At 37.1% G+C, this 17,754-nt stretch overlaps 1 protein-coding gene across 9 annotated transcripts in view; it reads right to left on the bottom strand.

Annotated features, from left to right (window-relative positions):
• Nucleotides 1-17,754, bottom strand: part of ZRANB3 (zinc finger RANBP2-type containing 3) — a 310,759-nt gene that overhangs the window by 81,277 nt on the left and 211,728 nt on the right. For all 9 annotated transcript variants that reach the window (XM_032411359.1, XM_032411348.1, XM_032411398.1 and 6 more), the window contains 2 exons: nucleotides 13,802-13,973; nucleotides 12,102-12,218 (listed from right to left, as the gene is read on the bottom strand). In XM_032411359.1, coding sequence (XP_032267250.1) covers nucleotides 12,102-12,218; nucleotides 13,802-13,973 — 289 coding nt within the window. The remainder of the gene's footprint in view (nucleotides 1-12,101; nucleotides 12,219-13,801; nucleotides 13,974-17,754) is intronic.

The raw sequence follows: 17,754 nt of genomic DNA, 5'->3' as shown, positions 1-17,754 counted from the left end.
CCTACAATTCCCATGGATAAAGATCAGAGTAGTGGCTCTGGCAAAGCAACCCACGATGCCAGGTGGTGGGGTGGGGTGGCGTGGTGGTACTTGTTTTTCCCCATGGATTTCCTTCTCCTGCTGGAGGAGCCAGAGGCTCAGGGTGGGATCTCCCTGAGTGGTGCTACATTGGCCTAGGCGCATGGCAACAGGATCAACATGTAGCCACTACTCTTACCCTAGTAATGTAGTCTGTTTTGGTCTTTAAGGTGCAGGGCCATGTCTCAGTTTCACCCTTGTGTCTAGGATTCTCCTAGGGGTATCTTCTTCCTGAATAGTTGTTAGTTATTATTCTTGTGAGGAGAAGCAAAGTCAAGAACAACCTATGCTATCATCTTAGTGATCTATAAATTTCCTCTAATCTTGGTAATAATCTTTGTTTTGAAGTCTACATTATCTAGTATTACAGTTCTACTTCAGCTTTCCTTTGATTATTGTTTGCATGGTATATCTTTGTTCATCCATTTATTTTCAACTTTCAGCCTTCATACTTAAAAAGAACTTTTTGCAGATATCATATGATTTATGCAACATGATACTTCTTACCATATACTTGGTGGGTTTAGAACATTCACATTTAATGTAATTATTGATAGAACTAGATTAAAACCTAACATCTTGTTGTCTTCTGATTGACCCATATGTTCTTTGTTCCTTTCCTTTCTTTTCTGCCTTCTTTTGGATTAACTTAGAATGTTTTCTACATTAGGTTACCATATTGTGTCCACTATATGTACATTTTAAAACTTTTTATTGTGAAATAATTTTAGACATACCAGAGGTTGCAAAAATAATAGAGTTCCTGCATAACCTTAACGTAGCTTCCCTAATGATCATTTCCTGTATGGCCATAGTACAATATTGTGACCAGGAAAATGACATTTGTATAATAATTTTTTCTATCACTAAAATTCCATTGTTTTGAAAATGTTATAAATATGGTGTCATGATATATGAAAACTTTTTGAGGCTGGCTTCTTTCAATCAGTGTAATGCCTTTAGATTCATCCAATTTATCATGCTTATCAATACTTCATTCCTTTTGAGTATTCTATTGTATGGATATACTATAATTTAAGGACATCTGGATTATTTCCCAGTTTTTGGTATTATAAATAAATTCCCATAAAGGAGTCTGTGTAAACCTAAGTTTTCATTTCTCTCAGATAAATATCCAGGACATTTAGATTTTTTATGATTACATTTCATCTTCTCTATTGGCTTATAAGCTAATTGAAATAATTTTTTTAGATTCTGTTTTTTTATTTCTAGCATTACCATTTTAGTGTCTTTAAAATATTCATATTTCTTCTAAAATTCCCACCTTTTCATGCATATTGTTTATCTTTGCTACTAGATCATATAACACTATTCATAGCTTCCTAAAAGCCCTTGTCTAATAGTTCTACAGTCTAGGTCATTTATCAATTTGGCTTTATTGATTACTTTATCTTTTGAGAATGGATTAGTTTCTTAAAGTTTCTTTTTTTTTATTTCATAATTTCTATTATGTGCTAGAAGTTATGTGTAGAAGAACAGGACAGTCTGAGATAATTGATATTTACACAGCCAGAAATGAGCTTTTTTTTGGGGGGTCAGGATGATAGTGTGGGAAGGAGACAATCTAGCCAGTACTGAGTTTTATTTAGGTTCCCTTGTATTTAGATTCTCTTTTTGCTACATTTACCTAATTTAGTACACTACAAACTTTGAACTCCCCCAGCAACAGAATGCTTCTACCTTGTGATAATGTATGCCATGGGTTTTTCTAAGTATTCCAGCAGCATTCTCAGCTTCCAGTAGTTCCTGCATGCCTGCCCTATACACAGGTGTTTCTCTCCCCCAGGGGTAGACTTATCTTGATGGTTTCTCCGTGTCAAGCTCTGGGCAGGGGACATCTTCAGTCTCTAGAACCAATTCAATGTAAGGCAGGCCTCTTGATCCAGCTAAGACTTAAAGGTGGCACTTTCCTGGAGTTTCTGCCTCTTTCCCTGACACCACGCTATGTCTGTGGATAGTCCTAGGCAGGACAGAGTTTCATGCCTCTCCTCCAGCATTGATGGAACTGTCTTATAACAGTCCAAGGTCCTAATTTCAGTAGGGTTTTCTACCTAGCCTGCAGGGCAGACAGCTTTTGTTATGAATCGGCACCCAGGAGCAATTTCACTTAGTATGAGAAAAGGTTCTGGAAGTAGATAGGGTATTGTGCTTGTGTTCCACTAACAGGGTTGCTCTATGATCTTCTAGTCAGCACCTGGTAGACGCCAAAGGAAATAAAGCTTGTGAGTGAGTGTGGACTTACTGTGTTAAGATACCCTGTTATTCTGAACAGTCATGATAGCCTGTGCTCAGTCTTTATAATTTTCTTAAAATTTTAGCCATTTTTTTGGGTCCACTTTTATGGTAACCACCCTCATCCTAACCTTGCTCTACCAGGTAAAAAATTTTCATATGTTTTGTTTCTCCTCTCAACAAATTCAATAAAAGAAGAAAATTTTCTGAACCTAAAAAAGGGTTAAAACTTAAAGATAGCATCATTATTAATGGGGAAAGGCTGAAAGCTTTCCCTCTAAGAATGGCAGCAAGGCAAGGTTGCTCAATTCTATCACTTCTATTCAAAATTGTATTTGCATTCTTTCACTGTGCTAGGCAATAAAAATAAATAAAAGATATACAGACTACATGCATAAAGTGTTCTTATGTGCAGACAAAAAGATGTGTTATGTAGAAAATCCCCCCAAATTTACAAAAAACCCATAAAAATTAATAAGTGAGTTCAGCAAGGTCAAAGGATAAAAAGTCAATAAACAAAAATAGACAATAATTCTATATTTAGCAATAAAAATTAGAAATTTAAATTTAAGAAATATTTATAGGATATTTGTCCAAGATGGTGGAGGAGTAGGAGACCCTAGTTTTGTCTGGTCCCTGGAATTCTGCTAGATAGCCATCAAATCATTCTGAACACCTGCGAACTCAACCGGAGATCTAAAAAAACCTGCTGCAATTCTACAAATAGAAAAGTAACCACTTTTGGCAAGGTAGGAGGTGCAGAGAAGTGAATCTGTGGCAATATAATGGAAGAAAAACCATGGGGGGAGGGAGCCTCTGTAAGCTTGCTACCACAAAGTGATATAGCAGCAGAGTGCAAAATTGGAACTTTTAGAAGTCTGCTCCCGTGAGGGACATCCCTGCCTGAAAGGTGCTCAGGTGGCAAAACAAGACATCCCTGCCTGAAAGGTGCTCAGGTGGCAAAACAAGACATCCCTGCCTGAAAAGGTGCTCAGGTGGCAAAACAAAAACAAAGGTGCTTAGGTGGGACAGGGTGGTCTCAGGATCCCCAGGGTCACAGAAAGAAGAGGGGTGCCTGAGTGCAACAGAGTTCCCAGACATCGGAAGGGGAAGTCGGTGCAATCAGCAAGCTCAGGAGTGGGTTTTCAGCTCAGTGTTGCCATAAACCACAAACTGAGGCACAGTTGGGTGACTGGCCTAGCGAGCAGCAGAACAGGGGCAAGACTCACCTCCCCTCCCATCCCCTCCCCCACCCCCACTGGAGGAGTGGCATGGATGTGTGCTGCAGGAGTCTGCAAAGTTTGGAGACTCGAAAGGGGGCTCATGTGCCTGAGACAGAAATGCTCTGTCACAGGCTGGGTGAGTGCAGATGGAGACCAGGGAGACAGGAGTGACTGACTGCTATTCTGAAAGGGCGCACTAAGAAGTGGGAGGGTGCAAACTTTCGGCTCCAGGGCTGGAGATTGGGAGGCCACCATTTTCACTCCATCCTCTACAGAAGTGTGGAAAGCCTTCAGGGAACAAAAGTCCCATAGAGCAATCTGCAGTCACTTACTTAGCCCAGCCCACTGGTAAGGATGGTGAAACTCTTGCCTGGGCAAAGACACCTGATAATCAGCGCAACTGGCCCCACCCCGAGATCAGCAAGAACATCCGGCTAAGACCAAGTTTACCAATCACACAGAACAGCAAAACTCCAGCACTAGGGGAAAATTGTATATAGAATTCATGTTTTTTTTCCTCATGATTCTTTAGTCTTTCAATTTTAATTTTGTTCCTTTTCAACCAATTTCTTATTTTATCAATTCCTTTTTTAAAGTCTTTTTTAATTTTCACTTTTACAGTAATATCCTATCCTTTCATTGTATTTAATTTTTTTTTTGTATATATATAAGTTTCTCTTTCTTTACAATTTTGGGATATAGTTTCTTTTAAAAAACAGAATAAAATACATCCAGGATATAGTGTATTGCTCTGTTCTGTTCACCTGTCTTTTTATATTTTCTTTTTGTTTTTGGCCTTTTAATTTTCATTTTTACACTTACATTCTATCGTTTCATCACATTTAATTATATTTTTGCGCATATATAAGTTTTTCTTTCTTTACAATTTTGGGATCTAGTTTTCTAACAAACAGACCAAAATCCACACAATTTTGGGATCTAGTTTTCTAACAAACAGACCAAAATACACACAGGATCCAGTGTATTGCTCTGTTCTGTTCACCTGTCTGATTATATTCTCTCCTTTCTTTTTCTTTTCTTTTTTAAAATTTTTATTTTTTTCTTCTGGTTTTGGGTCTCTTCTGATTTGTTTAGTGTATATTACCCTGGGTTTGTTGTTACCATTTTGGAATTATATTCTCTCATTAATCTATTCTTCTCTGGACAGAATGAGAAGATGGAAAAACTCACCTGAAAAAAGAGAACAAGAGGCAGTACTGACTGCCATGGACCTAATCAGTACGGGTATAAGTAAGATGTCAGAACTAGAGTTCAGAGTAATGATTATAAAGATACCACCTGGGCTTGAAAAGAGCATAGAAGACACAGAGAATCCCTTTCTAGAGAAATAAAAAACTAAAAACTAATCTAGTTGAAATTAAAACGGCTATTAATGAGATGCAATTAAAGATGGAGGCTCTAAATGCTAGGATAAATGAGGCAGAAGAGAGAATTAGTGATATAGAAGACAAAATGATGGAGAATAAGGAAGCTGAGAAAAAGACAGATAAACAACTACTGGATCACGAGGGGAGAATCTGAGATATCAGTGACACCATAAAGCGAAACAATATTAGAATAATTGGGATCCCAGAAGAAGAGAAAAGAGAGAGAGGAGCACAGGGCACATTGGAGCAAATTATAGTGGAGAACATACCTAATCTGGGTAAGGAAACAGGCATTCAAGTACAGGAGGCACAGAGAATGTCCCTCAAAATCAATAAAAATAGGTCAACACTAGACATATAAGAGTGAAGCTTGCAAATTTCAGAGACAAAGAGAAAATCCTGAAAGCAGCTTGGGACAAGAGGTCCTTAACCTAAAAGGGTAGAAACATTAGACTGGCAGCAGACCAATCTACAGAGACCTGGCAGGCCAGAAAGGACTGGCATGATATATTCAGGGTGCTAAATGCGAAAAATATGCAGCCAAGAATACTTTATCCATCAAGGCTGTCATTCAAAATAGAAGGAGAGATAAAATGTTTATAGGACAAACAGAAACTAAAAGAATTTGTGATCACTAAACCAGTCCTACAAGAAATATTAAAGGGGATCCTTTAAGTGAAGAGAGAGCCCAAAAGTAGCATAGACCAGAAAGGAACAAAGACAATCTACAGAAACAGGGACTTTACAGGTAATACAATGGCACTAAATTCGTATCTTCCAATAGTTACTCTGAATGTAAATGGCCTAAATGCCCCAACCAAAAGACACAGGGTATCAGATTGGATAAAAAAGCAAGACCCATCCATATGCTGTCTGCAAAAGACTCCTTTAGACCCAAAGACACCTCCAGATTGAAAGTGAGGGTCGTAGAAAACTGTTTATCATGCCAATGGACACCAAAAGTGAGCTGGGGTGGCAATCCTTATATCAGGCAAATTAGATTTTAAACTAAAGACTGTAATAGATGAGGAATGACACTATATCATAACTAAAGGGTCTACCCAACAAGAAGATCTAACAATTATAAATACTTATGCCTCTAATATGGGAGCAACCAATTATGTAAACTAATTAATAACAAAATTAAAGAAACACATCGATAGCAATACAATAATAGTAGGGGGCTTTAACACCCCACTCACAGCAATTGACAGATCATCTAAGCAAAAGATCAACAAGGAAACAAGGCTTTAAATGACACACTGGCCCAGATGGGCTTCACAGATATATTCAGAACATTCCATCCGAAAGCAACAGAATACACATTCTTCTCAAGTGCATGTGGAATATTCTCCAGAACAGATCACAAAAGATTGGGGTCATTTCCTGCATATTTTCAGACAACAATGCTTTGAAACTGGAGCTCAATCACAAGAGGAAAGTTGGAAAGAACTCAAATACATGGAGGCTAAAGAGCATCCTACTAAAGAATGAGTGGGTCAACCAGGAAATTAAAGAAGAATTAAAAAAATTCATGGAAACAAATGAAAATGAAAACACAACTGTTCAAAATCTTTGGGATGCAGCAAAGACAGTCCTAAGAGGGAGATATATATAGTGATACAAGCCTTTCTCAAGAAACAAGAAAGGTCTAAAATACACAACCTAATCCTACACCTAAAGGAGCTGGAGAAAGAACAGCAAATAAAGCCTAAACCCAGCAGGAGAAGAGAAATAATAAAGGTTAGAGCAGAAATCAATGAAATAGAAACCAAAAGAACAGAACAGATCAACGAAACTGGAGCTGGTTCTTTGAAAGAAGATCGATAACCCCTGGCCAGACTTACCAAAAAGAAAAGAGAAAGGAGCAAAATTAACAAAATTATGAATGAAAGAGGAGAGATCACAACCAACACTTTAGAAATACAAACAATTATAAGAACATAGTATGAGCAACTATATGCCAACAAATTAGGAAATCTGGAAGAAATGGATGCATTCCTAGAAACATATAAACCACCAGAACTTAAAGACGAAGAAGAAGAAAACTTGAACAGACCCATAACCAGCACGGAAATTGAAGCAGTAATCGAAAATCTCCCAAAAAAACGAGTCCAGGGCTGGATGGCTTCCCAGGGGAATTCTACCAAACATTTAAAGAAGAATTAATACCTATTCTTCTGAACCTGTTTCAAAAAATAGAAATAGAAGGCAAACTTCGAAACTCTTTTGGCAAGACCAGCATTACTTTGATCTCAAAACCAGACAAAGACCCCACCAAAAAGGAGAATTACAGACCAACATCCCTGATGAACATGGATGTAAAAAATCTCACCAAAATACTAGCCAATAGGATCCAACAGTACATTAAAAGGACTATTCACCACAACCAAGTGGGATTTATTAGTGGGCTGCAAGAGTAGTTCAATATCCGCAAATCAATGTGATACACTATATTAACAAAAGAAAGGACAAAAATCATATGATCCTCTCAATAGATGCAGAAAAAGCATTTGACAAAGTACAGCATCCTTTCTTGATTAAAACTCTTTACAGTGTAGGGATAGAGGGAACATATCTAAAAGCCATCTACAAAAAGCCCACAGCAAATACCATTCTCAATGGGAAAAAACTGAGAGCTTTTCCCCTAAGGTCAGGAACACGGCAAGGATGTCCACTATTACCACTGTTGTTCATCACAGTACTAGAAGTCCTAGCCTCAGCAATCAGACAACAAGAAGAAATAAAAGGCATCTGAACTGGCAAAGAAGTCAAACTCTCACTTTTCACAGATGACATGAAACTCTATGTGGAAAACCCAAAAGACTCCACCCAAAATTGCTAGAACTCATACAGGAATTCAGCAAAGTGGCAGGATATAAAAACAATGCACAGAAATCAGGTGATTTTCTATACACTAACAATTAGAAGAAAGAGAAATTAAGGAGTTGATCCCATTTACAACTACACCCAAAACCATAAGATACCTAGGAAAAACCTAACCAAAGAGGCAAAGGATCTGTACTCAGAAAACTATAGAACACTCATGAAAGAAATTGAGGAAGACACAAAGAAATGGAAAAACCTTCCATGCTCATGGATAGGAAGAACAAATATTGTGAAAATGTCTATGCGGCCTAGTGCAATCTATACATTCAATGAGATCCCTATCAAAATACCATCAGCTTTTTTCACAGAGCTGGAACAAATAATCCTAAAATTTGTACGGAACCACAAAAGACCCCAAATAGCCAAAGGAATGTTGAAAAAGAGAACAAAACTGATGGCATCTCAATGCCGGACTTCAAGCTCTATTACAAAGCTGTAATCATCAAGACAGTATGGTAATGGCACAAAAACAGATACACAGATCAATGGAACAGAATAGAGAACCCAGAAATGAACCCTCAACTCTACAGTCAACTAATCTTTGACAAAGCAGGAAAAAATATCCAATCGGACAAAGACAGTCTCTTCAACACATGGTGTTAGGAAAACCGGACAGGCACATGCAGAAGAATGAAACTGGACCATTTCTTTAAACCATACACAAAAATAGACTCAAAATGGATGAAAGACCTAACTGCGAGACAGGAATCCATCAAAATCCTAGAGGAGAACATAGGCAGCATACCACCTCACACCAGTCAGAATGGCTAAAATTAACAAGTCAGGAAATGACAGATGTTGGCAAGGATGCGGAAAAAGGGGAACCCTCTTACACAGTTGGTGGAAATGCAAGTGGAAAAGCAGCCACTCTGGAAAACAGTATGGAGGTTCCTCAGAAAGTTGAAAATAGAGCTACCATACGATCCAGCAATGCCCTACTAGGAATTTACCCCAAAGATACAAATGTAGTGGGACGCCTGGGTGGCTCAGTCGGTTAAGCGTCTGCCTTCGGCTCAGGTCATGATCCCAGGGTCCTGGGATCGAGTCCCACATCGGGCTCCCTGCTCTGCGGGGAGCCTGCTTCTCCCTCTGCCTCTGTCTCTCTCTCTCTCTGTTTCTCATGAATAAATAAATAAAATCTTTAAAAAAAAAAAAAAAGATACAAATGTAGTGATCTGAAAGGCACCTGCACCCCAGTGTTTATAGCAGCAACGTCCACAATAGCCAAACTATGGAAAGTGCCCAGATCCATTGACAGATGAATGGATAAAGAAGATGTGGTATATGTATACAATGGAATACTACTCAGCCACTAAAAAACATGAAATCTTGCCATTTGCAACGATGTGGATGTAAAGTAGAGGGTATTATGCTAAGTGAAATAAGTCAATCAGAGAAAGACAATTATCATATGATCTCAGTCATATATGGAATTTAAGAAACAAAACAGAGGATCATAGGGGAAGGGAGGGAAAAATAAAACAAGACAAAATCAGAGAGGGAGACAAACCATAAGAGACTCTTAATCATAGGAAATAAACTGAGGGTTGCTGGAAGGGAGGGCTGTGGGGGGATGGGTAACTGGGAGATGGACATTAAGGAGGGCATGTGATGTAATGAGCACTGGGTATTATGTAAGACTGATGAATCACTGAACTCTACCTCTGAAACTAATAATACAGTATATGTTAATTAACTGAATTTAAATAGAAAAAGAAATATTTACAGGTGCATAAAAATACATGAAATGACTAGAGCAAATCTAGCAAAATGTATTCAATGAAACTAGAAAACATGGCTGGGAGAAATGAAAGAAGACATTCCTACCATGGATCAGGAAATTCAATACTATTAAGAAGTCAATTCTTCCAAATGAATTTATAGATTCAACACAATTCCAATCAAAAGTGTACATACTTAACAAGCTAATTATAAACCACATAAGGAAAAGCAAAGGACCTATAATAGACAGAATGATTTTGAAATAAAGTAGGAGTGAACACCATGTGATTTCAAGCTTTATTAGAAAGGTACCGTAACCAGATACTTTAGAATTCTGTCAAATGAGATGTAATGGTCAGTGAAACAGACCACAGCTCAGAAGAAGATCCACACATATATAACCAAATGATTTTTTATGTAGGTGCTAAGGTGAATAAATGAGAGAAAAATGGTTTCCAATAATGAGTATCAATTGAAAATTGAAAATCCATAAGCAAAACAAATAATCAAACAAAACCTACTCAAACCAAAACAAAATAACTAAATCTCTATCCTTAACTTTGTACCACATAAAAAAATTAACTCAAAATAGTTCTTGACCTACCTATATAACCTAAGGATATAGCACTTTTAGAAGAAAACACAGTAGAAGATCTTTGGGAACTTGGAATAAGCAAAAATTAATTAGGACTCAATAGCAGAATACATGAAAGAAAAAATAAAAACCGCACTGTTCCAAAATTCAAAACTTCTGTTCTTTTAAAGACAATGTCAGGAAAATAAAATGGAATATATAGACTTGAAAGGAAATTTTGGAAAAGACCTATATGTTAAAGGACTTGTTTCTAAAATATATAAAGAGCTCTGGGGTGCCTGACTGGCTATCAGTTGAGCACCTGATTCTTGATTTCAGCTCAGGTCATGATTTCAGAGTCGTGGGATCAAGCTCCATGTCGGGCTCCATGCTCAGTGGGGAGTCTGCTTGAGATTCTCTCTCCCACTCCCTTTGCCCCTTCCACTACCCACCCCCCGCTCTCTTTCTTCCTAAAATAAATAAATAAATCTTAAAAAAAAACAAAAAACAAACTCTTATAATCCAATATAAATATGGGCTTGCCATTATTTTTATATATAAAAATATATATATTTTACATGTATATATATAACAGATATATGATATCTATTATGGATACAAACACATAAAAATATGCTATCATTAGACATTAGGAGAAGGCAAATTAAAATGACAATGAGATACCAGTACATACCCTGGAAAACAGCTAAAATTAAAAAGACTGAAAATACCAAGTGCTGACAAAGATGCAGAACCACTGGAACACTCATACGTTGTTACAAGGAATGCAAAATGATACAGTACTTAAAAAACAATTTGGCAGCTTTTTATAAAATTTAATCTGTGTTTTCCATATGACCCAATAGTCCCACTCCCAGTTATTTACTCAAGGGAAATGAAAATCTGTCCATACAAAGACCTGTACATGAATGATTCTAACAGTTTTACTCATAATGGCCCAAACTGATAAGATCCCAAATGGCCATTAACTGGTGGAGGGAAAAAAGTTGTTATATATCTATACACTGGAACATTACTCAGATATAAAAATGAAGAAACTAATGACATATGCAAAACATGGATCAATATTCAAAAGCTTTATGGTAAATGAAAGAAGCCAGACACAAGGCTACATACTCTATGATTCTGTTTTTGGAACATTCAGGAAAATGCAAAACTACAGTTGTAGAAAGTAGATCTGTGACTGCTGAGGTGCAGAGGGCAGGTGTGAGGGAGACAACTACAAAGGCGTATCAGGAAACTTTTTGGGCAAATGGAAATATTCTTTATCTTGATTGTACTGATGATTTACTCAATGTATTTGTCAAGCCTCATCAAGCTATGTATTTTAAAAGGACAAATTTCACTGAATGTGAATTATACCTCAATATACCTCACTTAAAAAATTATCTTATATAAAAAAATTTCAGAATTGGAAAGGAGTAACACTCATTAGCATGTCTAAGTTCTACCATGCTAGTAAAAACAAGAACGTGTAATGAAACTACTTTATATTCACACTGAGATTTAAAAACTCTAACACCTCTACTTTGCACTTTTAGACAAACAGAATATGAGCACATCTATCTCCGTAGGGAACTAGAAACATAATACCAATTAAAAATGATTGACTTAAATAAACATTATTTGTAGCAATTATGTAACAAAAACCACGGAAAAATCTGATGACAAAGATGAATATATGTATGTCCTTTAAATGAGAACGTGTAAAGCATGTTATATTCCCTCATCAAAGTGTACCCATATACTGGAAAAGATCAATATATGCACAGATATAATGGTGTCCACTATATCATTGTTTACTTTGAATGTCTGAATTTTTCAATATCAGAGTTAAAGAATTAAATGGCAAAGACATGTTACAGTATGCAAATAAGCTGCTTAAATAAAAGCATTAAAATACATTAAATAATTTGTATCAAGAGAAACATATGCTGTCCCAGCAATGAGTACCTTGGCAATAGCAGTTTGTTTAAACATGCGGGTAATCAACCCCATGACAGTCTCGGTGGCACCTGAATTTGGAGCTCTCATTAATTTTTCCCACTCTTCAAAGCTGGTATTCAATTCCTATGTGGGAGAAAATAACAATGCTTAGAAATATGGCATAAAGAACAGAAGAACAGGGGCGCTGGGTGGCTCAGATTAAGCATCTGACTCTTGATTTCGGCTCAGGTCACGATCTCAGGGTTATGAGATACAGCTCCAAGTCAGGCTCGGCACTCAGTGGGAAGTCAGCTTGGGATTCTTTCCCTCTCCTTTTACCTGCCCCTCTGCTCCTCCCCCAGTTCATGCTATCTCTCAACTAACTAACTAAATTAATTAATTAAATCTTAAAAAAAACAGAACAGAAGAACAATTAATGCAATAATTTATTTTGTCCTACTTGTTTTCTTTTTTCTTTGTACAGATATGAAAACAAATTCCCAAAGATACCAATGTGTTCATTGAAAAACATCAATATGGAGATAGGTCAGTCACATGTTCACACAAAAGACAGAAACCAATGAAAAGCTGTGGGTGAAAGCCAAGCCCTTTGCTAACATCATAAATCAAACAATTAGAGCTTCCCCTTAAGAAAAAACATTTTGTGGGGTGCCTGGGTGGCTCAGACTTGGTTAAGCATCTGCCTTCAGCTCAGGTCATGATCCCAGGGTCCTGGGATCCAGCCCTGCATCGGGCTCCCTGCTCCGCGGGAAGCCTGCTTCTTCCTCTCCCTCTGCCTGCTGCTTCCCCTGCTTGTACACTCTCGCTCTCTCTGTCAAAAATAAATAAAATCTTTAAAAAAAAAAAAAAGAAAAAACATTTTGTAAAGTAAAAATAAAAATTTGCATACATAAGAAAGGAAACAGTGAAAATGTGTATGATAGCAAAGTATTTTCATAACAAGATATGATTTCATTTAAATAAGCATGAGGAATATTAGCTAAATAAAAATATAATGTAATCATATACTGACTCTTTTATTTTTCTTTCTAATGCTAAAATGGTGGATAAAGAAAATCATTATTCCTATTTTACCAATAACATATTGCCAATGTTTATAAAATGTCTCCTCAATCTTTCAAGATAAAACAATGCAATAAATAGTCTTTGTCAACAAAGTCCTGTCCAGATTTAAAGAAATTTCAGAGAAAACATAAGCACTGTACTCCCTAAAAGTATATGTAGATAAGGATTAGGTAAAATACAATTTGACTTTCTAATATATAGACCTTCACTTCTTCCAACATGATCATAGAGTTTTCAGATCTCAAGAAGAAGCTATATCCAAGTTATTCTAGAAGATAGCTCATACTTCAAAAAAATCCTAGAGCAAGAAACACAACTTCGCATCCTAATTATTGGGCTTTACACCCTACAGGTACTTAGAATTCTTAATAGTAAATCTTCGTTGCAGTTGAAGTGCTTTCATTCTATACTGAGCAGAAGTATTTTTTCTAAATCAGTAGGATACTGAATCTTTTCACATTTGATGACTAAAGTGAAATTCTTCCTGTTCTCTTCTTGAAATGATACAAAGCCAATCCATATGTTCTATTAATTAATCCTATTTTAAGAAAACAGACTTTGCCTTCTATGAAAAATCAGTATGTGCAATCTTTCATTAAAATGACTTAAAGTAAGACTTTGAATCAAACAAGCATTCTCACCTTGGCAGCTGCTGATGGAAGATCAAAGGGAATACGCTGTCTGACTTTAGGGGGCAGCTGGGTTAAAACATCAGTCTTCAATCTTCTGATCATTATGTCACTTAATAGCTGATGAAGTTCATTCAAATTTGATGCCCCTCTACAATCCCACTGAGGCCTTTTACCAAAAAATCTGTTAATATGAAGAAAAACCATGTAGCAAAGCTGAATGTTAGGAATGAAAAAAATCCAGTGTTTTCCTTTTAATGATAAGGAGCCATCACACTGTTTTTACTGTTACTTCTGAATGCAAATCAGTTTCCAAAAGCTCAGCCTGAGAAAGAGTAATGAGTAAGATTACAAATTAGTCTCAGTCATAGAAAATGTTAATTGTCTAACATACTGTTTACGATGAGTTAATGCAAGGTTAGAATGAACTGATAACTCTAAGTACCATTGGCATTTTTGGTGGGCTCAGAAATGGCAATGTGCTTAGCAGATCTAGCCCCAACTAGGCACTAACTGCCAGGACACCAGCTAGTCTACATAATAGCCAAACTACCTAAAATATTTGCCATATCCTCTAAGAGGAAGTATCTCCCACTGAGCTGTTAAGCATAGCAGATTCATCAGTTGGTGATCACTTGGCCTTTGAAAACACTGGACAGACAGTAAAGGAATTAAAAAAAAAAAGGACAGAAACTCACTATGAAAGAGAGAATGGGAAAGAAAACATAGGATAAAAAATTTCAACAAATGTTTAGAAGTCAATGCTGACAGATAAGTGATAGCTGACTTGGCAAAAGAAAAGAAGCCACAATGTAAAATGCTTGCAAAAGTGAGTATGTCCTCTAGACCTTTGAGAAGATTGGGAGTTGGAAGCACCAAGCACTGACAGCAGGTATAAAGACAAGGGTTGGAATCTACTGGCCTACTAATATCCCCCTAACATTGTGACAACCCAAAAACTACTCACAAAATTCCCAATCATCTTCTAGGGGCCCATGCTATTGAAGCTAGCTGGTGGAGAATAATTAACAGGAAAACTCTTATTAGGTTGTAACATGATTACTGATATTAATAATTAAATGACTATCCATTTTAATGGGATTTGTGTGGTATCTTAGCATAATAGTGTCAATTTGAGAAATTTGAAACTTGTTAACATTAATTTTTTTAATTAAACATATTTTGATAACAAACACACAAGAATAGTACAGACAACATTAAAAACATGCACTTGGGGGCACCTGGGTGGCTTAGTCAGTTAAGGGTCTGCTTTCAGCTCAGGCCATGATCCCAGGGTCCTGGGATTGACCCTCACATTGGGCTCCCTGCTCAGTGGGGAGTCTGCTTCTCTCTCTGCCTTTCCCCCTCCAGCTTGTGCTCTCTCTGTCAGGCTCAAATAAATAAATGAAATTAAAAAAAAAAAAAACATGCACTTGCATGTAGAATCAATTAGAAAAGTTGAGTGAACAGATCCAACTACTGTCTGATAAAATGATAGACACTGCTCAGTTGTGATCAAAAATAAATTCAATTCTTGTTTAAAAAAAGCTAAGTGCTGGGGCGCCTGGGTGACTCAGTAGTTAAGCGTCTGCCTTCGGCTCAGGTCATGATCCCAGGGTCCGGGAATCGAGCCCCGCATCAGGCTCCCTGCTCCGCAGGTAGCCTGCTTCTCCCTCTCCGACTCCCCCACTTGTGTTCCCTCTCTGGCTGTGTCTCTCTGTCAAATAAATAAATAAAATCTTAAAAAAAAAAAAAAAAAGAAGCTAAGTGCTGGCATTGTAAAAAAAGATTTACTAGATTTATTTATATTTGCCATAAATTATATTACAGAGAGTTGACTTCCTTTATGTTTTATGTCGCCATATTAATATTAAAAATTCACACACTAATGAAAATGGAAAAATAACTTGCCAATACACAATTATGTCACCATTTTGTCCATTCACAATCATATACTTAGGTTCATTTTGACCTTATGGTAAAAAAAAAAAAAAAAATCTAATGTTCAGAACTACCAATGATGGGAAAAAGGGGTTGGATCTTTTGTTTTTTTGTGAATGAAACGTTTACAATTAAAATGAATTATTTAGCACACTCTCCACCTATGCAATACATTCTGCAGGAATACAACATGCTAGGTGCAAGCCTTCTGGCACAATTGTTCCACACAGATGTCTTCAGACAGGCCAACCACACAGGCCGCACTGGCCTCCTTCAGAGCACCAATATTTGTGCTCTGAAAGGGCATGTCTGTTTAGAAGTCAGAGCAATCTAATTTCAGATGCCACCGTACTTGTAACAGGCTTGTGACAAAAAGGTTATTTCACTCCTCCAGGAGAGGATGAACTACTGAAAGAAGCTTTTGTAGCCAGTTGCCTCCTGGGTGCTTTACCACTGATTGATTGCAAGCCCTATGCTTGGTATGAGCCATGGTTTAGAGAAATCCTTTCTCCCAACACCCTTCTCTTTAGGCTGGAGTCAGACTGCAGGTTGCAACGACCCTAAAGAATACTGGCAGGGGACACCTGGGTGGCTCAGTTGGTTGGGCGTCTGCCTTCAGCTCGGGTCATGATCCCAGGGTCCTGGGATCAAGTCCTGCATCAGGCCCCTTGCTCAGAGGGGAGTCTGCTTCTCCCTCTGCCTGTCCCTTCCCCTGCTTGTGCTCTCTCTCTCTCTGAGAAATAAAATCTTAAAAAAACTAAAAAAAAAAAAAAAAAGTACTGGCAGGACAATATGCTGCTGAATCTCCTGCTTCAAGTTTGGGGTGCAAAGGGGAAATGAGATGGGGAGGGAAGGCTAAAAGAAATGCCACCTATAAATGTCTGGTCCCTTCCTGATAAATTTGATGATAACTATATATACTTTTGGAGTAGCCTATTCTTTTATTTAAGCAGCTTTATTGAGATGTAATTCATAATGCCATAAAATTCACCCACTTAAAGTATACAATTCAATGGTTTCTCATATACTCTCAGATATGTGCAACCATCACCACAGTAAATGTTAGAACGTTTTCAACATCTCAAGAAGGAACCCCATAATCTTTAGCTATCACTCCCTTAATCACTGTCCTGCATCCCAGCCCCAAGCAACCATTAATCTATTTTCTATCTCAAAAGATTTCCCTAAACTTTCATATACACAGACTCATATAATAGTCTTTTGTGACTATCTCTTCTCACTTTTCTTCTTTCATAGTGTTTTCAAGGTTCACCCATGCCGCAGCATGTATTCATTCTTTTTTAAGGCCAAATAATATTCCATTGTACAGAGAAACCACTATTATTTATCCATTTATCTGTTGACAGACATTTTTGGTTGTTTCCAACTTTTGGCTTTTACAAATAAACTGCTGAAAACATTCATGTACAAGTTTTTGTTTGGACATATATTTTTTTCATTTCTCTTGGGTATATACTTAGGTGTTGAGTAGCAGAGTCATATGGTAATACTACGTTTAATTATTTGAGGAAGTGCCAGATTGTTTTCCAAAGCAGCAGTACCAGTTTACATTCCCACCAGCACTGTTCAAGGATTCCATTTTTTCCAAAGCCTCACCAACACTTGTTATTTGACTTTTTGATTGTAGTCATACTGTTTGATTTGCATTTCCCTGATGTTTAATGATGAGAAACATTTTTTTCATGTGCTTGTTGGCCATTTGCGTATCATTTTTGGAGAATTGTCTATGCAAATCCTTTGCCCATTTTTGAATTGGGTTGTCTTTTTACTATTGAATTGTATGAGTTCTTTTTTTTATCATAAAGTTTAATTATGGTTCAGAAAAAATTGAGTGAATAACTTTCTCTGAAAAAATACACTGACTCTGTGTAGACTGCAGTTATTTTGGGAGGGGGCTAGTAAGTTAAACTGCCCTATTTTCTATTCTGAAAATCATAAAAAGTTCCATTTCCAGTCTGATTATAGAGATACATGTGCCCAAAATGGCTGAGAATAAATACAAC

The sequence above is a fragment of the Phoca vitulina genome, unplaced genomic scaffold, assembly GCF_004348235.1.
Source record: "Phoca vitulina isolate PV1807 unplaced genomic scaffold, GSC_HSeal_1.0 scaffold1, whole genome shotgun sequence".
NCBI lineage: Eukaryota > Metazoa > Chordata > Mammalia > Carnivora > Phocidae > Phoca > Phoca vitulina.
Note: the sequence above shows the minus strand (reverse complement) of the source record. Positions and strands in the feature narration are given on the sequence as shown.